This window comes from Populus trichocarpa, chromosome 11 (genome assembly GCF_000002775.5).
Source record: "Populus trichocarpa isolate Nisqually-1 chromosome 11, P.trichocarpa_v4.1, whole genome shotgun sequence".
NCBI classification, from domain to species: domain Eukaryota; kingdom Viridiplantae; phylum Streptophyta; class Magnoliopsida; order Malpighiales; family Salicaceae; genus Populus; species Populus trichocarpa.
Window position 1 is genome coordinate 2,776,672 of NC_037295.2, and position 23,221 is coordinate 2,799,892.

General features: G+C 32.5%; 1 protein-coding gene and 1 long non-coding RNA gene across 36 annotated transcripts in view; one reads left to right on the forward strand and one right to left on the reverse strand.

Annotated features, from left to right (window-relative positions):
- Nucleotides 1-23,221, reverse strand: part of LOC18102911 (G-type lectin S-receptor-like serine/threonine-protein kinase RKS1) — a 95,896-nt gene that overhangs the window by 46,315 nt on the left and 26,360 nt on the right. For 8 of the 34 annotated variants that reach the window (XM_052445341.1, XM_052445329.1, XM_052445340.1 and 5 more), the window contains exon 2: nt 15,868-16,102. The exons of 4 other annotated variants lie outside the window; for them this stretch is intronic. In XM_052445341.1, the coding sequence (XP_052301301.1) occupies nt 15,868-16,102 (235 nt within the window). Of the gene's footprint in view, nt 1-4,169; nt 4,314-13,465; nt 13,919-13,946; nt 14,615-14,706; nt 14,945-15,025; nt 15,237-15,350; nt 15,614-15,867; nt 17,250-23,221 lie in introns of those variants that run through there. 22 more of the 34 variants (XM_002316657.4, XM_052445337.1, XM_052445334.1 and 19 more) reach the window with 19 other exon arrangements.
- LOC127903989 (uncharacterized) overlaps nt 1-23,221 on the forward strand; it is a 75,354-nt gene that overhangs the window by 43,598 nt on the left and 8,535 nt on the right. For both annotated transcript variants that reach the window (XR_008056797.1, XR_008056798.1), the window contains exon 2: nt 8,450-8,535. This is a non-coding gene — a long non-coding RNA (uncharacterized LOC127903989). The remainder of the gene's footprint in view (nt 1-8,449; nt 8,536-23,221) is intronic.

A 23,221-nucleotide genomic window follows, 5' to 3' on the forward strand; every position in this document is an offset into this window, starting at 1 on the left:
TCAAAAAGAGAGAAGCAAATAGCCATGCCTTTCTTTTTCATGCAAAAATTACCACTATAAACATGTTAGAACCAGCTTATATTAGTTTTTACCATGTCATGATCACAGAAGTCATGATATGCAAAAAAGTTAAGCGAAGACAAATATTATGAATATAGTTTTGTCTACTTCTTTTACATCCAAGAGTATGTGAAAATCACAACAAGTTTTCTTAAAAATGAATGCAGGTTGTTTTTCAAAAGGAATATTTGTTTCACTACGCATTCAACATGTAAACAATTACCAACATGGATGGTGTTATACTATAAATTTTGATGGGAAATAGATAAAAGAGAAATATGATAACGATTTGATAATTGGATTAATTGAAAGAAACTTAGAAGATAGGGTTCTTGCCACATATAAAAGAAGGAATATACACACAAGATTAACTCTACAAGCAAGTATAATAAGCCATGTATTATAGACTTGAAATCATGGATATAACTCTAAAAGATAAAAGATTATGGATAGTTAACAGACAATTAGTGGATAACGCTGAAAGGTGGGAGATAATCAAGAATTGATGTCACTATACAAGGAAGATTGTAGGGAAGATCATCATCAACATTGCAATTTTATCTACTTCTCAAGACCTTTCAAACTTGAAACCAGTAGGCAATAGCTTGTAGGCGATAATTTTATAGGCGATAACTTTGTAGGCGATAATCAAGAAAGCTTGCAATTTTCTTTGTAATCAGTAGGCTTGCAGTTTCAATTCTATAAACTAAAAATACCAAAAAGATGTCCATTATCCAAGAGTTCTAATTCGTAGATGTAATCAAAGTATGAATCACTCTATAAATGTAAGTATTCTTTTCTTATCCTAAATTATTGAGTTCACTTTACATTCAAGTTGTTGTAATTATTTGGTTACTTCTTCAATTGAACTTGTCACGACCCGAATCCCAGATCCATGATGGGCAATGCAGGAATGGTGTCGAAAGGACACCTCACCTATGCTAAGTCTTAAAAAAGACATATCAAAAGAACAAGTTATTTAAAAAAAAACACAACATTTTATAATCTTCAGAAATATTATATTATTTAAAACTAATGAAACTAAATGATAGTTCAAAACTTCTCATTAGTAATTAAAACAAAAACAATAATCTATAGTACTCATTACATTGTCAAAATCCAAACTTAATTAAATCAGGGAAATAGTGGAGTGTCTAAGAGATCGAATCAAAACTAAAAGGAAAGCCTCGCAAAACAAGCAAGGCATACCGACCAAACTAAAGAACCAGGAACACTCAATAAAGTACACTTGTTAACATAAACTAAGAACCTAAATAATATTAAAAATGAGGGGTGAGTTCAACCAACTCAGTGAGGAAATAACATTTTATATATATATATATATATATAGTTTGCAAGTTAATTTATCTTGATATAAATATATATTAAGCATATTATCATAAAGTAGTGGAATACATGTTAGAGATTAGATGACACCTAAAGGTGACCAAATGACACTCAAATGTGACCAGATGACACCTAAAGGTGACCAGATGTGGGATGATCAGTCGCCATAGGCTGATGTCTCTCTCACCAGCTATGTGCATATAGGCTAATTACTCTCCGTTAACATGGAGTTACTAACAAGTCCTATATCAAGGTATAATAGATATTCACAGAATCATCAAAGAAATGTATATCATATCAAATAGAATAAATGAGTACTTGAAAAATAGAGCAACATATATAAATATTCAAGAGATTAACTAGTCATACTCATCATATAATCAATATACATATTTATTTATATTATATGCATATTAAAGATTATTCCACTCACCTGAAAAATATAGAACTAAAAGAAATGTCAAATGAAAGACCTGAAAATCCTATTGAGGATCGTTAGAAGAACCTACAACAATATATGAAATATACTAAAAAAAACCCAAAACAACACAAATAAAAGATACCAATGTATAAAATAAAACCAGGTTTAGTATCCTAAATTTAGGGACTAAAACAACAATTTTCCAAAACAGAGACCAAAACATAAGTTTACCAAAATTGGAGGACCAAATTGTAAATACATAACCATACTGAAATTTCACCCATAAACCATCCTCAATTCTGTCTAGAACGAACCAGGGATGTAATTTTCATAAAGTTCAGGGACAAAAATGTAAATTTCCAAAATTGAGGGACCAAATTGAAAATCCAAATCAATTATCAAACAGAGATTCATCATCCTTAACCTCATAATAACACTGGTTCAGAATCTCAAAATACATTTAGGGGTAAAATTATAATTTTTCCAAAGTATAGGGACTAAACTATACTATTCATAAATCAAGGATCAAAATAAACTTTCATCATCTTCAACCTCAAGACCATTATGTCCAGATTTTCCAGCAAGGTTGAAATGAATTTCTTAACCCATAAAAATAAATTTAAACAAATCAACTCACAAATCATTACTTCTAACAACATACTAATCAATCACCTAACATTAAACCCTTAATAATCATAAATCAATTTTAACAACATAAATTTCAAATCCTTATAAACCCTAATCTCTTTTTTAATCATTCCATAAACAAACTATAATTGAAAGTAATATGAGAGAGAATCAATTACTTACTACTTCCACCTTTCTTAAACCAAAAACTCAAGATCAAAAACTAAAATATTTGGTTTGATGAGGGGAGGGTCACGATGGCCACAAGAATTAGAAAAGAAAAAACTAAAATTCTCTTGTAACTTTTCTTTATATACTTAGGTTAATTTAGGTTGGGTTTGAGCTGAACTAGGCTTGAATTTGAGCTAAAAGTTTGGGTTTTACAAAACTACTGTCTATATGAAATTAAATTAATTTAATCATATTCATATTCATGCAACTCTGTAATACAAATTTAAAATTATATGAGTGGATCTAAGACTAAATTTAGAGTTCAAAACAGTTAACTTAAAACTCCAATCTTTAAGTTGTAAAGTATTCTTAATTAATTGAGGCAGATACAAAAAAAACTTATATCAAACAGATGGCTTGTTCGTTGCATGTTCTTGCACGCATAACAACCCAATTCGAATGCATTTCAAGGCTTCTTTAGGATGATACAACTCCTTGAGTGACAAATCAACTCATCTCTAATGTTTTGTCTTTGTATAAGAGGAGGGACAACAGATGTCAAACATATCTCATCTTGATCATTTACAAAACAAGTGTTCTAGGTCTTCCTGGGTGTTTTCATGGCCATGGGGTAGTTCGCCAGATACGGTTTTGTGCATGCAAGAAGACGCAATGAGAAGACATTCCATGTTAGCTGTTGTTCTCATGTTGAGTAGTTCTGGAGTAGCTATTCCTTCTCCAAAACATCCTCATACAATATCTGAGGAAGAAGAATACGACAAGGAACAACCCGACTTCGATTCCACCTGTTGGCCTGCATGCTGACAACACCAAGATCCAAAGTTCAAAGTTAAAACTTCTGTTTCAATCTTTACATTCTATTCTAGTATCTTTCAGTGAACTTTCATGCATACCGAAAAGAAAATTTCTTCAGTAGTAAATTAAGGATGTTCCAAAACCAACTAAAACTCATGTCCCTAGGAGAGAGGGGAAGGCAAAGCGAAAACATGACTATTTAGGGAGGTTGAAACTGTTCTTCAAATTCAGACAGCTCTAATCTTTCATTACTTTCTTTTGTTTTTCAGTATCTTGGTATGCTTTGTATTTCAGCACATTATGACAATTACGTATTATATAGTTTATAGCCTGTTAGAATTCATGAGAAACTGCCTCAGAAGTATGAAACAAGTTTAGTTGGACTTAGTCTTTGATTATTGTTTTATATCAGATTTTGCTCCTTTATGTTCTGTTTTCAGTTAGTAGAAGTAGTGCCAATAATATCTGATTATTGGTGAGAATTTTTAGCTTTTTCAGTTTGGTTGTAAGCCTTTAAATAGGCATTCTTATTTATGAAATTATATGCTCTCTGCTACAGCTCTTCTATGTTAAAATCATCTAGCCTTCAACTGCAAGTTTAATTGTTTCAATCTCTGCAGCTTTAACATAGCCTGCATTGAAATTTGGAAGAGAACATTTGCATGTATGAACTTCCTGAAAAGATTACTGTTATAATAAAATTAGAGATGCTTGTAACGAATTAAAAAGAGAACATTAGCAATTATTCATATCGTACAACTTCAGCGACTAGCAATTTCAGTAATTGTCACCTCATTTACAGAACACTGTCCATCTTCTACTTCTAAGGCTAAATCAGGAAATTTGTCAGATTTTCTAAAGAGGAATGCAGGTTGTTTTGGAGAAGGAATCTCTGTTTCACTACTCAACATAAAAACAACTGTCAACCACAGTTTGGAGAAACATTGCTGCTGCTGGTGGACTGGCTGAAACTTTGGAGCAGAGCGCGGTTCGCGTTCATGACGAAACGACGGGCTGTTTCGTAGCACAGACGATGGATAGTTCTGTGGGGCAGATCGAAGGGCTGATTTGTTTGAAGCCATTTTGGGGAAAACTTGCTAGCATTTTTGGGCAGTGTTAGTGTTCAAAGGCCTGCGAAGTTTGGTGGCTTAACTAATCTATGGGCGACGCAAGGTGATGACAAAGGGATCAGATCAAAATGGGTGTTGATTCGGCCATCAAAACCATCGATGGAATGGCAGACTTGGGAGCAGGGGCCAGCGAAGCGACTGCTGGAGTTTCTGTATTTTCATCAAAGCCTAAAGGGAAGGATGGGGCGAAAAAGAAAAGGAAGCAATTCAGTAAGGGAGAGCCCAAACCTGCTGCTGACAATGGAAGGTCAGACAAGAAGGCAAATCGGTAAGGGTTTGAAACTGAATTTACACTGCTTTTCTCTTGCGATGGAAATTACTTTGTGTGGGATTATTGCCCAAGAAGGGGAAACCTTGACGCTGTCAGTGTGGAAGATGGTGTTGGGGATGTGGCATATGTGAATCTTATGCATGTGCTTGACGACCGAGATGGAATTTAGTCATCATGGGCCAACGTATCGGTGAGGATGTTGTCTGGCCTTGCTGCCTTGTTGGTGGCAGAACTTGGTAGTTTTGTTCATCTTGACGAAGGATTGTTCAGGGTGGTGGAAGCAAAATTCAGCGACGAAGTTGGGGAAGATTTGGTCGAATGGCCAGACGAATCTGGGAAGATTTGGTGTGGCTTTGCTGCTTTGGGGGAGGCAGAATTGATGTCTTCGGAGGAGACCTTGACGAGGGACAGTGTAGGGTAAAGAAGACAGAATGGATGACTGAAACGAAACTTCAGTTGCGAGTGGCCAGCCTAGTCAATGAGGATTTGGACGTGGTCAAACTGCCTTGGGCAAGGCAGAATTGGAGGAGTTTCGTAACTTTGACGATGGATGGATCATGGTTTGTTAGAACTCTAGGCGTGAGGATGCGTCAACGAAAGCACACTACTTAGAAATTTGGCAGCGATGGACAGTGTCAGCCTTGCATTAGCTGAGACGAATTCGGCAGGAAGAGTTGATTGTTGTACAATGGACAAGTAAGCAATATTTAAATTTTATACTTGCAATGTTGGCACACTGAATGGTTGGAGAATTAGATGTTCGTATGGGAGTTCATGTGATTCTTCAAAGGGATTTTGTGTGAATGTATTTTGTGAAGAGGGATGGATACCTAGGATGCTTGTGATTAGTGTCCAAACTTCATGAAAGCATGCTTGCGAGTATGATATGTTTGGCATTTGTGGAAAACTAACTGGTCAAAACAGAATTGTGTCACAGCTTGGTTTTGAAACATGTTGACAAAGAATTTGGTGGACTGAATTGCTGTTGAATGTGGTCAAAGCTAGAGGTTTTGTGGGGAGAAACATGGATTGTGACGAGGAACAGATGCGGTGCAAGGGTACTTCAAATCTGTCTGATGAGGGCGTCAGGTTCTTTTGGTGGGGGTGGTTTGTAATAGTGACAAATGTGCACGAGGTGCACATTTCGGTAGGCTGTCCAAAATAGAGCCTAAAGGTGCTGGCAACCATGCCAACAGTGGGATAAATCGGCAGCGCAGATTTGTGCAGCTGTAGGTTCGTCAAAGGAAAATCGGCAGCGCAGATTGTTGATGAACATTGGTTGGACGATGGACTGTCTAGGCCAAGCAGGAAAACTTGTCAGGGGATAGGCTGACGAGAACAGGGGCTGTCGCAGAATTCAGCAGCGCAGACATTGGCAGCCTGCACGTAGATGCGAATTCGGCAGCGTGCAACAGCTTGTGCAAGTCGTTGGTTCGACTTGGCACGATCTGAAACTTGGACGAAGGACTGTCCAAGGCATGCGAGAGACCAGCAACAGACGCAGCAAGAACTGGCAGTTGGGACTGCTAGGTGGGCATGCAGAACATGGGTTAGTGGTAGTTATGGATATCCAAGATCATGGGATCATAGAGGCTCAATGTGGGGGCTGACCAGGGGTTGTTCTCAACCCACTAAGATCATGGGGGATCATGGGGGAAAACTTCACATCACTTGGTAGAAAATGGGACCACTATGTTCATGGGTGAACATGGGTGAGATAGTGTCTCACTACTTCCTTAAATGTAGAAATGGAAGTTGTACCTTGTAAATGTTTGTCTATAAATAGTGTTTACATCTCTTGGTTAATGGGCAACATGTAGGGGCATGCAGCAACATGTAGAACACGAGATAGGGTTGTAAGCTTGGTGTAGCATGTAATCTTTGTGCATAGCACACATAAGGATTTGTGTATAGTTCCCTTTGTTTACGAGATTAATAAAGGTTGAGAAAGAGTTCTTGTAAAGCTTGTTGTACACTTTGATTAACTCATTCTACTTGTGTATTCCGCTTGTCTTTTAACTTGGGAAAGTGGGGAAACTTATCGAGTGAGGGAAATACTTAGTTACTAGGTAAACACGAGTGAGATTGGTGAGAATAGGCTAAGTCTAGTGAGCGACTAGGTTGCTGCACGGGTTTATTTAAGGAGCGAAAATTTACCTCGTGACAGTCACTTTCTTTATTTTATTTTTTAAAATTAGAAATTATCATGAAAAAAATATATTATTAACTAAAAAAACTCTATAAATTAACATATGTTCTCCAACCTGAATGCGACAGCGTAGAAGCTTCATAAGTTCCTGAGGTGAAGCTTTGCAATTACTGTGACTTTAGTTTTAAATTCTTCTATTCCTTGTCCTGAATTTCTAGATAACCTTATAACTATTAAGAATGGTGGAGACAAAGTCCCACCACCATTCTAGTACAAGAAGACCGCCACCATTCGGTGGGTTGTTGGCAGTCATGTTCAACAGTAAATTGGCTGGATTAATCTTCTTCACCTATTGAACCAGAAACCAGCCATCAATCCGACCCAATCCATATGGACTGACCCAAACTAAAGAATGATGTAAGCATGACATCATCATTCCACGACAGATGTCTAGTTAGTGATCAATCAGCTTGACACGTTAGCAAGATGGACCAATTAATATTTGAAGGATGATATAAAGGTCATTTCGGTGGGTGATGAAGTTAAAGAAGAAGAAGGTGTACATGTTAACTCAATGTGAGTGCTGGATTGCTATGGGAGAATTAATTTGAGAAGTCAACCTTATCAAAATGAATTTGGCATGGCTTCATGCCTTGAAGAAAGACATTGTAATCCTCCGGTAGAAAACTTTACCATGATTAATTAAATAGTGAGAAATATAATAAAAATATTGGTAAATTGTAAATTCTAGATCAAATTTTATAATATTAATAAAAATATTAATAATTTAAACCATTGATAAAATGGGTTAGTTGAAAAATAAAATGAAATAGGATTAATTGAATCATTAGAAAATAAATTTTTGAGAGATATTTTTAGGCTTGCGGTTAAACCAAAAGGTACCCAAACTTCACACGTACTATAAGCACCACACAGTCCATAATAGTCGCCCTGAAACAGTGGGGCCTTCCAGTAATCCTTCCACTGACCATCACTTTCTCGCCATGTTAACACCTTTAGAATGATCAGGAACCGTGTAGACCCAGTATATCATCTGGATCATTTACAAAAGTGCTTTTGTATAAGCCCATTTGACTTCTCCATGGCCAAGGAGGAGATCTACTAATTGGCTTTGTACCATTATAGACAAAGATTTGCGGTGAGCGATTTGTGTTGATCATAAGAGAAAAGTCTCCAATCCCAGGGTCATCAGCTGATCTCCATGATGTTAGAAACCGATCAATTCCTAATTTTCGATCGAGCCCCAATTTCATCCCAGGTAGGTGGGTGCTTGTAGGATAATCGAAGCTTTGCCATACAATGTTTCTGCTTCTTTTCCTGACCAATATCAAATTCCCAGAATCCAAGAGTTGAGCTGCAAAGATATCATTTTCTTCCACTGAATCATTTGTAGACCACACAGGAAGCTTTTGGTCATCGTTACCATAGAGAACGAGGTTTCCATATTGGTTTATAAAGAGAAATCCTGAGGAACCAATGATTGGATCGTTCCTGTTCGCAACCCACACCACAGTTTGTTCTGGTATTTTTTATGGTACCAAATTCCAAGATATCTATTGGTTGAACTGCCAGGACTGAAAAATCCTAGTGCGAAAATATTTCCTTCGGAGATAAGAAGGTCACCTTCTTTAATGGTTTGGTTGGTCTTTAAGGTGTCTTGGGATGTACAAGATGAGAAATGGAGAATTATAAGAGAAAAAAGCAGGAACAGTTTTCCGGTTTCCATGACGGGGCAAACTGGACCTTGGCTTTTGGACAATTTGAATGTTGCTTTGTGGAGAAAGGAGAAGTTCTTCAGACAAGTGTGGGACCATTAGAGAAGTAACGTGAAAGAAGTTGTTATTGTGGGATTTTCCTTTCCATGGACGGATTTTTTTAGAATAATATAGGAATAGTGGTTGTTTTTTTAAATATTTTTTATTTAAAAAATATATTAAAATAATTTTTAAAAAGTATATATATATTAAAATAATTTTTATTTTTTAATAAAATTTATTTTTAATACCAACAAATTAAAATGATATAAAATATAAAAAAAATGATTTAAACAATATTTTTTATAAAACTTTTGTAAATCTCTATTCAAACCATACTCGAGATTATCTTATCCGTTGTATACTACATACCCTACTCGAAGGTCACTCAATTTTTTTCTTTTTAATTTTGATTTTAATTTATAATAAACTAGTTTGATATAATATATATTATGTTTATATCTAAGATTTTGGATAAGATATTGTCATCTAGCCAGGTGGCACGCATCGTTTGGCAGAGACCACAGGGGTAGGAATTTTTGCCTTAAGGTGTTTTTTCTATTCTGGCTTTTCAGTCTAAGTTTTGTATAGTTGTGAGACCTTTTACTTAGGGTAAGTGAAAATATCATATTCTCAATTATGAGTCTGATGAAAATAATATTTATTTAATATTCTAATATTTATTTGATTTGATTTTTATTAGTTATGTCAATTAATTTATTATTTAAAACAATGTTATATATACTTTAGTGGCATTCCATAATTGATATTTAAAATTTATTAAATCAGAATTATTTTTATTGTTTAACTACAATTTTCAAATTTAAGAAACTTTGATTTATTAATTTCCCCATGCACTGCATCACTTGAACTGTAGTCTTTAGGGTTTTCTTTCAAGTGGGAAGCATGAGAAAATAAACATGATACAAGCATCAAAACTAACAAATATCTATCGGACAAAACAGTTTTTTAAGAACTGATATCGTTTTTTTTAAGGAAAAAAAATCAATCATTAATATAAGAATTGACACATATTAGAAGATACTGTTTTTAATACTAAGACAGTTATATATTAAAATTTATTTTTTAAGTATTAAAATAAAAATATATCAAATAAATATGGGTCAACCTGAATCAATCATTTAAATTTGCGATAAAAGTTATAAAACCACAATAACCTCATAAAAAAATAATCAAATAATTATGTTCAATTCAAAAGCAATCTAATAACGAAAAAATGAAATTCAAAATTAAAACACTCAATTAAAAAAAAGTTTTTAAAAAATCTAAATAAATCCAAGTCAATTTATTAAATCCATGATTTGAATTATCTATTCCACTAGATTTAAAAAAATCTAAAAATAAAAAACAAACATGACATCATGTATCATGTGGGATTAAAAAAGAGAGGCATTCAACTAACAAAGGTTTTCTATATTTTTTTTAATCTTCAGGGGGCTGAAAATGCATTAAGTAAAAAAAAAAAAAACAATTAACAATCCATCTAGGGGCACGACCCACTACCCACCTGACCTATACAAAAATAAAAATTAAAAATAAAAATATTTAATGAAAAACAAGTTTAAAAAAAATAGAAATAAAACTGAGTTAATCTATTATACCCGTAATTTAGGTCATGCATTCCACTAAATTTAATAACATATTATTTATTAAGTTATTTTTTATTTTGTTATACATCAATCAAGGATGCAAGATGTTTTTTTGTATCAAATAAAAAAATTAAAATAAAACAAACAGGATAGGCATGTGGAACAAAACAATGGTCTATTTTTCAAAGTTAAATAAAAAAAATAGTTTTTTATAAGCCAATTTAAAAAGGAAAGGAAAAAAAGAAGAGGTCGCATGCATCACCTATGCAATGATCATAAAAGCATACCAAATAAAATATCATGCAGTGAGGATATGATATTTATATCTAAACAATTCACTTAATTTAACTAAAAAAATATTAAAAAAATTAAGAAAAGCTAAATTTAACAAAAAAGACAAAAAAAGGACTCAAGAAAACCTAAGTAATTTTTAAAATTAGTAACAAAACCCTATAAACAGTAAATAAAAAAAATGCATTATTTAATTAAATCAAATGTTGAATGATGAAACTTAAAAAAACATGAGTTTAAAAAAGAACAAAAAATAAATCGGAACAAATCTTCTAAATCTAAGTTAATCTTCTAAATTTATAACCTATTAAATCTTAGATCTAGACTCAATAAAAAAAGCTCAATTTAATGTTGAAGGATGAAATAAAAAAAATCATAATTTTTTTTGTCAAAGCAAAGAAAGAAGCTATAAAAAAATAAAGGTGGATGAAATCGTTAAAAAAAATAAATTTTAAAAATGATCTCAAATAAAATAAATAACAGTTAAAAGAATAGATACCAAATTTGATAGATTAAGAAAATTTTAAGGATAATGAAATTGACAATAATCAAATGAAAAAATAAGAATCAAATCAAAAGGAAAAAAAATGCCAACCAGGGCCAAATTACTAAATGGACTTACATCACACGCACCACCTAAAGAGATAGGCCATACTATAATGAATTGAAAAACACTAAAGAAAGCTATTTTTGATAGTTGTAAGCCACCACACATACCTATTAGACACGATAGAGAGGTGTATTCACTAGCATGTTCAATTAATGCATTAACCTTTTTTTTTCTTTATATTTATTAAAAGACTAAATTGATCACAACGACAACAACAACAAAAACAAAAATAAAAAGAAAGTATGAATTAGCCCTTAGAGGCATCGTTAGAAAATTTTGATTTCAAGGACAATATAATCATTTTATCGTGCTATAAAATATAAAATATAAGAAATGCCTCTAAACCTAAGGAGCATAGTTTTTTAAAGGCATTTAAGTAATTATACTATATATAAAAAATAAAAAGACCATGAAGCTCATGATTAATTTTATAATGACTAATAGAGCATGCAAAAAGATCGCATTACCCTTGAGAGATAGACAAAGTTTTTCGGTTGAAAAGGGAAAAGTAGTAAATTCACTACTATAATCCATAATAATTCAAGACATATTTATAGTAATTTTTTCATGGGGTTTAGGTTTTTGTTAATTCTACATGGAAATCAGGAGTTGATGTATTTACAATAATCATTTAACTGGCTTGGTATCTTGTATAATATATATATAATTGCAAAACAAATTAGAGATTTCCTTGAGTTTATTATTCTAGAAATCAACGCAAAAAAAATAATTTTTCAATTATTATTTTTTTATATAAATTTTAAGATGAAAGGATTAAAATTGATATCTAAAATTATTATATATTTAAAAACTAAGGTTGTCAATTCCGTTTCGGTAGGTGTTTTGTTTTTTCAATTGGAATGGAATGTTTCAGTTTCGGAGTGTTTCGGCATGCCATTTCGTGGTTGTACTGTTCATATATATATATATATATATATATATATATATATATATATATATATATTCAACAAATATAATTCAAATTCAAGATAAATTAATTATAAATTATGCAATACAAACACAATGTCAAACAAATATAATTTCAAAATTTAAAATATTTTTAAATAGTCAAGATTAAATAGATCTTTAACTTAAAGTAATTCAACTTAAACAAAATATCAAAATATTATGAAAGTAAAATGTTTTAACACAAATATTTTAAATATAAAGTTAGGTCAATGTTATCAAGGCTAATGGAATCTAAAGCATCCCTTGTTTTGCTCAAATTCCTACAAAGTATAAACATGAAAAAAACAACATGAATATAAACCATATATATTAGTGATAAATCTAATTTTAAAAAATTAATATCATTGTTAATGAAAATAGTAATAATATTTTTCAATATTATTATTAATATCATTGTTATTGAAAATAGTAATGAAAATAGATTTTTATACTTGGGTGGTTTAATTAATTAAATTGAACAAGGTTTAATTTGATTCAATGACTTTTCAAGAGCGGAATAGAACATGTGGAATGGAACCGGAATGTTTCGGCCAAAATTTAGCTGAAAAATCCGAAACGGACCGAGATTTAAAATGAGATGAAAATTATTCCATTTTGTTCCGTTTTTTGAATTGATATGGAATGTTTCGGTCATTTCGGGCGAAACGGATTGGAATTGACAACCTTGTTTAAAACAAAGAATGCAAATGGATTGAAGAGTTTTAATTTGGCATGCACATGATCAAGATAAAAACAATTTGAACTCCATGACGAGTTCTTTCTAACAAAAGAAGACTAATGAAAGAGATTACTATTCAGGATCAAGGTAAAAGATTCCAAAGGCTTTGTTTTTTTAAGGGTAAAAAGTTCATACTCATCAGAGTTCAGAAGGGTCCAAAAATTACTATTCAAGATTTTCTATCTTTTCTAGTTAATTTATGATTTTTTTTATTTAGATTAAAACTTTTTTATTATTTTTCAGCTTTAATGAAGATGTTTTTCCTAGTTTTCTTATTACTTTTATTATTTTTTCTTTATTTTCAGGTTTTATTATTAGTTTAGGTAAGTTCTTAGGTTTATTGAAGGAATTGTAAACCTCTTAGAGTGATAGATTATTTAAAAAAAAATATTCAGTTATAAAATTATAAATTAGGGTTTTTTGTGTGATTTTGTTTAGCATTATTTTGTATTCTTGTGTTTGTTGTTTTTCTTGTGTTGCTTCAATTTGCATGAGTAGTATACAAAATTCTAATTCATAATTTTATTATTGATAAAAATTCTATTTATACTTGAAAAAATATCTTAAACAAAACTGAAAAAATAATAAAAATTCCAAATCAAATTAAAAAAAATCTTAAATCAACTAAAAAAATACTGCAAATCCCAAACAATAATTGCCATGGCCCGGACATGCTCGAATTTTTGTTATGAAGAGCTTGATCTGTTGTGATGCACAACATATATGTCCCATTGTTTTCTGCCGCTTTAAAATATTTGTTCTGACTGTCTTGAGGAAAGGCATTCACTATCGTTAGCAAATCCAATGGAACTTCATATTAGCAATTTTTCGGATAGCACAGCTTCAGCGACAAGCGAATTCAGTAATTGTCACCTCATTTACAGAGCACAGTCCATCTTCAACGTCTAATGCTATATCAGGAAATTTATCAGATTTTCTAAAGAGGAATGCAGGTTGGGAGTTTTAGCAGGGGGTACGTCTAGTGCTGAAGAGCTTGATCTGTTGTGATGTACAGCATATTTGTTTTCATTACAAATCTAATGGAACTACATATTAGCAATTTTTCAGACAGCACAGCTTCAGCGACAGGCAATTTCAGTAATTGTCACCTCATTTAGAGAACACTGTCCATCTTCTACGTCTAATGCTATATCAGGATTATTGTCAGATTTTCTAAAGAGGAATGCAGGTTGTTTTGGAGAAGGAATCTCTGTTTCGTTACTCAACATAAAAACAACTGCCAACATAGATGGTCTGTCCGTGGCATCTTCTTGCACGCACAGGAGACCAATCTGTATGCATTTCAAGGCATCACGCGGATCATACAACTCCGTCAGTGATGGATCCACTATCTCCAATGCTTTGTCTTCTCTCCATAATTCCCACACCTGTGTTGTTCATATAAATCATTAACATACAAGAAATAAGAGCAGACAACATCTAAAATTGTGAACATTGAAACTCAGCCAAGAGCACAAAAGGCTATCTTATAACTCACATATCCAATCAAGGTCAAAGGAGGATTCTGTTGATAAAATCTATTGTTCTTCTTGCCACTAGCAATCTCTAGCAACATGACCCCAAAACTGAAAACATCTGATTTTGCGGAAAAGTTTCCAAACACAACATATTCTGGTGGCATATAGCCACTGCATCAGAAAAACAATAGTAGTTTTAGTATTCCAGGTAATCAATGATAGTACTTTGTCACTCGGTCTTTGTTTTAGGCAAAGGTACTTACTATGTTCCCACAACTCTCCTTGTCCTGTCTTCAGTTCGGTTGCCTTCAAATATTTTTGCCATTCCAAAATCTGATATTTTTGGGTTCATATCTGCATCTAATAGAATGTTGCTGCATTTTAAATCCCTGTGAATGATTCTCAACCTGGAGTCTTGGTGAAGATATAAAATCCCACGAGCTATTCCAACAATAATATCAAAGCGTTTTCGCCAATCCAATAACAATCTTCTGCTTTCATCTGTTGAAACAATTATTTTTCAGACAGGTATAATTTGACAACTAGTGTAAATCAGGGCAATAAATACTTAAAAAGACTTACCGAAGAGAAACGAGTCCAAGCTTTTGTTAGGCAAGTATTCATAGATTAACATTTGTTCTCCATCCTGAGTGCAATATCCTAGAAGTTTCACCAGATTCCTGTGTTGAAGCATTGCAATTACCATAACTTCATTTTTAAATTCTTCTGTTCCTTGTCCTGAGCTTCTAGACAACCTTTTTATTGCAACCTCCTTTCCATTAGCTAGCAGACCCTAAAATCATGTTACAAGATTAAGCCTCTAAATTACAATTATGAAAATTAGAGAAAAACAAATCTGTAGTATTGAGAAGCCATTTAGTTTTTAGCTAAATGCAAGAAACGCTACCTTATAAACAGAGCCAAAACCACCTTGCCCGAGTTTGTTAGCTGGAGAGAAATTGTTAGTGGCCGCCGTTACGGTGCTGAGCTTGAAATATTCCAATTCAGTAGAAGTGCTGTTTACCTGCAGTTCAGAACCTTTTTTGGCTCTCTTCTTGAACCACAAATAAGCAAACAGGCTAATGAGAAACCACGATAATGCAATTGATGGTGCTAAAACGGCCTGCATCGTTTTTTCACGAGAATCATTTGACTTCCTTTTAGTATCATCTGCATGAGAATGAAAAGAATAAAGATTAACTCTATAGGAAAAACCACCCCATTTTCCAATGGAAATATGACAATACATATGGCAAAGGGTAGCCCTTTTGTCACCTAAAACGTACCAATATCTATGGTTTCTTTCCTGCAGGGAAGAGCTTATTAACTACAGTCAAGAGCAGTGACAAGCATAGGAAAGCTCTTATAAATCAATATTTGTGATGACAATCCTATGAAGTAGTTACTGAGCAGAAAAAGGGTACCTAATTCATATGCATCAACACGAACATACAGATCATAACTGTTACTCCTATCATATCTAATGTCTACTAATTCCTTGTACCAATTCAAACAACCATAATTTTTTCCGGGAATTCCAATGATTGCGTATGCAGAGCATGAACAATTCCTCTTGCATTCCACTTCACAGGCTGCACGACTCTTGCTCATGTCCACCCAAGCTGCAGCTGAACTTTCCGGAAGAACTACATTTTCCACCTTCACAAACCCTTCTCCATGCTGGCAAAACGAAGACGTCTGTAGCCGCTTCCTGACACAACCACCGGACCCATCTCTCGCAGACCATTCCAATGGGTACTTGGGCTCGAACCCAGGTAGACAGGCACATCCAAATTCATTTAGATTGGCGAGTTCACACGTACTATAGGCACCACACAGTCCATAATAGTCGCACTGAAACACTGGGGCCTTCCAGTAATCCTTCCACTGACCATCACTTTCTCGCCATGTTAACACCTTTAGAAGTCCTGAATGATCTACTATTATTCTTAGCAGATAAGAATCATCAGGAACTGTGTAGACCCAGTATATTTCATCTGGATCATTTACAAAAGTGCTTTCGTATAAGCCCATTTGACTTCTCCATGGCCAAGGAGGAGATCTACTAATTGGCTCTGTACCATTATAGACAATGATTTGCGGTGAGCCATTTGGGTTGATCATAAGAGAAAAGTCTCCAATCCCAGGGTCATCAGCTGATCTCCATGATGTTAGGAACCGATCAATTCCTAATTTTCGATCCAGCCCCAGTTTCATTCCAGGAAGCAGGATGTTCGTAGGATAATCGAAGCTTTGCCATACTGTTTTTCTGCTTCTTTTCCTGACCAATATCAAATTTCCTGAATCCAAGAGTTGAGCTGCACAAGTATCATTTTCTTCCACTGAAACATTTGTAGACCACACAGGAAGCTTTTGGTCATCGTTACCATAGAGAACGAGGTTACCATATTGGTCTACAAAGAGAAATCCTGAGGAACCAATGATTGGATCGTTCCTGTTTGCAACCCACACCACAGTTTGTTCTGGTACTTTATGGTACCAAATTCCAAGATATCTATTGCTAGAACTACCTGGACTGAAAAATCCTAGTGCAAAATTATTTCCTTTGGAGATAAGAACGTCACCTTCTTTAATGGTTTGGTTCGTCTTTAAGGAGTCTAGGGATGTACAAGATGAGAAATGGAGCATTAAAAGAGAAAAAGGCAGGAACAGTTTTTCAGCTTCCATGATGGGGTAAAGTGGATCTTGGCTTTTGGAAAGTGTCAAATTTTGCTTTGTGGAGAATGGATATGGCCTTCAGACAAGTCTCCAGAGAAGTTGCGTGACGGAATTAGGCATCTCTTTAATGAGTTACTCTTTTCAACCTTCAAAGTCTAGACAATGACTTGTTTTTGTTAAAATATCAATGTAGATTTTTTGGAAACGACACCGTCCTCTAGTTTTAGAAATATGTAGTAGGTTGCAGACACATACAAAAACAACATAAAAAAGACAATAAACACAAAGACCGTAATAATTATAATTCAAACTTTTATTAGTCAATATTTTTCTAAACAAATTTAAATATTAAAGCTTTTAATAAATCACCATAAACAAAACTTAAAAATTAATAAAATATTTCTAAGTAAATAAAAAACAAATTTAAATCAACTTGGAAAATATGACATTTTCAAAATAATAATTTCTAGTACTAGTTTGGAGGCTTTAACGAGCTTAGATGCCTTCATAAATCAAACCCTATACAGAGATCATGGCTTCTAGAAATAAAATTTATGTTCATTATTTTAAGGTCATATGTTGGATAAAAGTCTTCTACATCAATCTCCTCGTGTTAGAAATAACTCGTCTTCAAGTTCAAATTATTCTTGTTTTGACCTCATGAATGCTCAATCAAAGCTCTAAAACTCCCTTCCTTTCTTCCCTTAAGGTATATAACAATATTACATATAAACTTAAGTTCTTTATTAATATATGTTGTATCTATATAATTTTTGAACAATTTTACCTTTGTGATAATAATAAACTTATAATTAAAAGGATCAACATAACCTAAATTAATAATTTAATTTTGTTACTTTGCACATAATTTCTAACCTATCAATATGAACACCATTGATGACATTATTGCTACTTTGCAATCATTGTTTATGCTATTATTATTATCATAAGTTTGGCTAGGTGATCATATATATATATATATATATATATATATGATTTTAGTGTTCTTTGTTTTTTTTTTCACTTGGATCGTTTTTTAGAACTTGATTTTGGTTCTTGAGAAATAATTAGAGTTGTCAGTGTCACGCAAAAAAATAAGGAAGGATTTGATCTTCCATGTGTTTGGTCTAACAAATCTAAGCTACGTGGCTTTCTAACTTCTTTTTTTTTTTTATGTGTTTCTTGTGCTATGTTGTTGATTCCTCTTTTTGTTCCATGATCTTAGGAGGTTTTTAAATATTGTAAGGATCTCTTGCTTTCTCAATTTATTATATTTTGTTGCGCTCTATTATTATTTTTTTTTTTTTGCATATATATTGTGTTTGAGCATAGCATGTGTTGTTATTTATTTTTGGACCTCACATAAACATACAAAATACAAAAAAAATTAAAAAAATGGAAAACAAATATACATTAGTGGGAAGAACATGAAAGATATCTAGAAAATTGTCACAGACTAGTAGGGGAGAATCAAAATATTCAAAGTTAAAAAATTGACAGTTCAATTTTGAATCATGAAAGCCCTATTAACAAGAAAAGTTCAATTTGAGAAGAAAAATTCAAAATTAGATGTTTAATAACTCAATTGAAAATTTTCAAGGTTTAATTGTATTTATTGAGGACTTAATTGCAATAAAAATTAGTTTTAAAGTTCAATTTGGACTTTAATGGGAAGAAATTGAAGTTTGGGGGTTGAATTGTAATTTTAAAAAGCTAATTTAGTTAGTTAAAAACATGACATGACATCATTAATATGATGCGGCAAATGGAGTGATGGTGCACCTTTCCTGTTGTAACCCAATTTTGACCCATTGGCTTTTAAATTTAATTTTACATGGTTTAAAATTTAAAATTAAAAGATAAGAGATTTATTTCGATGAAAAGTGTGATTTGTCAACTTGCATGAAAACTAGAGACTACAATGTGCTTTTGTCATTCTATCCTTATCTTTAAGATAATCCCTGTCTTCAAGATAATCCTTGTCTTCAAGATAAAAATAGTTATCTGTTTCCAAATTTGATTCTTAATCAAATTCAAACTTTAAAGAAGAGAATGAGTTTAATTGAAACTTTGTTTCTCACACGCGAAGGGACTCTGACACTATAAATACAAATATCAGTGTATGCACAAAGAGGGGAAGACAATATAGAGAAAAAACAAAAAAAAAACAAAGGAGAAAAACAGGGGAGACGATAGAAGTAAGAAAACAAAGGAGAGAACCCAAAAAAAAAAACCAAGAATAAAGGGAGAAGAGATTGAAAAGAGGAGAAGAAGGAGAGCATTCTCCTGCTGATGCCTGCACTGCTACCTTTGCCTTCAGCTTCACTAGGTAAAGTCTTCTTCATCTCTCTGTTTTTGTGTAATTGTTGCAAGAAAATAGTGTCAATGTAACTTAATTACCTTCATACTATGCAGTGCACGTGTGGGTTGAGCCACGCTTACTTGCTGCCAAACCGGGTCACTGGCTTGGGGCTAGTGACCAAGCTGGGTTGGCTGGGTCCAACCCAGCCCATGTTGGTTAGGCTAGACCCAGCCCAAAAAAAAAAAAAAAGAGAGAGGGTCAAATCTGGGCTTTAGGCTCAGCCAGCCCACATTATGTTTATTAAGGGTGTGTTTGGCAAAACACACCCTTATGCCTTGGCTATAATTTTTATGCTCATTTTAGTTTGATATTTAGCCAAACGAGTCCCTTTTTGATATCAGAAAATTCCAAAAATATTTGAGGATCTTTGTTGATTTATTTGTGGGCCCCTCGCACTTTGATTTATTTTTTTTCTTTGCGTTTTGTATTTGTTTTAAGTTATGTGCTCAATCTGGGGCCTATTATTGTTAAATACAAATATGTCACGCAATATTTTTTTTTTTATTTCCATCTAAAAAGGGCAAATAATAATAAAGGATAAACAAGAAAAAATATGACATAGAAAATTTCTTCTTCAAATGTATTTTTTGTGAAAATATTCACTGACGCCAGAGTTAGGAGTATCGTATTTTTTGGATTTGTGCGATATTTACCAACGTCAGAGTTATAAATATTCGTAGGAATTGTTCACTGATACCAGAGTCAGGAACATGAAAGGAAGAATAAAAAAAGGGAAAAGGAGAACAAATTCTTAAGCAATTTTAAAGAAAACCAGCAATGCAGCCTCCCTCAAGTAAGACGCTTAGGGGGGTGATAGCATTTTTTCTTTTGCATAACCAGTCTTGTACCATAAAATCTTTGTTGATCAGTTAAGGTTCCTAGTGACCGTAATACTAGGTGGCGACTCCTTGAACTAGATATTTTCCCCTAAAAGAACAAGATGTCAGATATCTGTTCTTTTTTCTAATAGAGTGATAATTTTTAATCGGTCACCGCGATGTCCGGGTGTGACACTTCCGATGGTGAAACCTGAAAATATTTTAATATAGTGCATCCTTAGTTTTCAATTGAATCAAGAAACCAGCATCTTGGGTTATGTATAGACAAATTCAATTCATTCGGATCATTTGATGCTCCTTGTTGGCCCGTGATACATTTTACAAATTGTCACCAGATATGTGTATAAGGCCGAAGTTCATGTTTTTATCAACAGTCATACCTGGTTATAATAGTCCGAGTTAAAATATAGATGTTTGTCTTCGGTGGTGGTTTGAAAGGATTTCAAACCTTCATACATCTCTGAGGTTATATGAGCAAAATATATTTAGCATGTGATGTCTGATCATTTTGTGCGACAATCACACTCTAGTGCAAAGAACCAGAACTAGCAAGTTCACGAATCTGTTACCCACACACTGGCAGCTCTATTCCATTTGTTTCACATACGAAGCCGATAGTAAGATTTGTTTTTCATTATATATATTTTTTATTTGTTGTTTTCTATAAATATATTTAATTAACAGTTTTATCTTGCAGTATACAGATTTTCGACATAAACCAAGCCCCATTGATGACCGCAAAAAAGTTAAGGGTGCAATTTCATATTTTAGATTAGCTAGGACACATTATGCTTAATTGATAATTCCTAGAAAGTATTTTAATTCATTGCAAGCATTCGTGCGTTTTGGATAAGATATGGTCATCTAGCCAGGTGGCACGCATCGTTTGGCAGAGACCACAGGCGTTGGAATTTTTGCCTTAAGGTGTTTTTTCTATGTTAACTTTTCAGTCCAAGTTTTGTATAGTTGTTAGACCTTTTAGTTAGGGTAAGTGAAAATATCATAATCTCAATTATGAGTCTGATGAAAACAATATTTATTTAATATTCTAATATTTATTTGATTTGATTTTTATTAGTTATGTCAACTTAATTTATTATTTAAAACAATTTTATACTTTAGTGGCATTCCACAATTGATATTCAAAATTTATTAAATCAGATTTTTTTAATTTCTTAACTATGATTTTTAAATATAAAAAACTTTAATTTATTAATTTCAAAGATATTATTTTTTAATATTTAAATAGTTACCCTTAAGAGATATTATGCACAACCATTTAAGTAATTATATTGTATAAAAAATTAAAAGCCCAAGAAGCCCATGATTATTTTTATAATGATGAATTAAGCATGTGAAAAGACCACGTTATCCTTAAAAGATAGGCAAAGTTTTTAGATTGAGAAAGGCAAAATAGTAAATTCATTACTATAATCCATAATAATTCAACACATATCTATAATAATTCTTTCAGGTTTAGGCTTTTGTTAATTCTACATGGAAATAAGGAGTTGATGTATGATATATATATTTTTGAACATTATAATATTTGATTTCAAACATGTTGTAAGCGAAAATGGAAAAACCGGTAAAAGGGAGAAAATTGACATTGAAATTGTGGGATCGGATAATTGGTCTTTCCAATGCATTTTTCAATTTCTTTATATATAAAATGCTTAAAAAACTGGAAAGACTGGAAAGAGAGTTTTCCATAGTTAAAAAAGAAGAAGATCTGAACCAAAAATTTATTTAAACCTAACACAATAGCAACCAATTTGTTTTATGTTGACTGACACGGTTTGATCGAAGAATTCTAGTCTTTACCAAACTTAGTTATGTAGAACTTTTTCCCATAATAAATTTAGAGAGACTTAATACCACGCCTCGAACCAAAACTCATGAAATTATTCAATGTGCATGAAAGAAATTTGAACTACAAAAATAAAAATTATATTTAAAATAATATTCAATAAAAAAAATACTCATAAATTAATTAAGTCTAATATAAATCTAACTTTAAAGTCAGATAAAAACAAATGTAGTGATCAAAGATAATAAATTGATACTTCCAAAACATCTAGATGACATTCTAAGCCTCTTCCAAAATTAAATAAGTGGTGAGTGCCACATACTGATAACAATTCTTCTACTTAACTAGATCAAATATATCAAAACTTATAAATTAATGCTATTATATTATTTAATAATTTTACATAAATTTACCTTGTATTTTGCCCATGTTTTATATATAAAATATTTTGATGTTATTTGTTTTATGTTTTGAAGGTACTTTTGGATGTAAGATTCAAAAATGAGTAATTTGGTGATAAAATTCAGACTATGTTCCAGCCAGTGTCGAATATTGATATATTTGACATTTGATCGATATTTTACGCAAAACTTTTGTATTGGTCGAAATTAAGTTATTCCTATGGAATTAGAAAGTGACATTTATACTTTTTTATACATATATGGCAAGAAAAAAAAGAGCATTGAAATCCCAATCTTCAAAGATAAGTCTTGCATTCTACTAGTTTTGATCTTAAATCATTTCGACCTGAATATCTTGAGTTATAGAAGTCTATTTGATGCAAATTCAATTTTGTTGGATTTCTGATTTAAAGACTTATCAACCTACCAAATTAAAAAAAAAAAAAAGAAGAAGCTCATATGAGAGATATGATATTTCTAAGACAACCTATAAATTCTATTAACAGACAGGTTTTGTGAAGAAAGAAGTCTCAAACATCCAAACCGACATGACAATTATTTTTTAATATGAAAAGGATTTTTATTTGGGCAAATTAACTTCACGAAGTTCAAAGTCAAAGCTTGAAGATTTTATGCAAGACTATTTTTCTTTCTTTATAAGAAAGTAGTTATTATATTACTTAAATA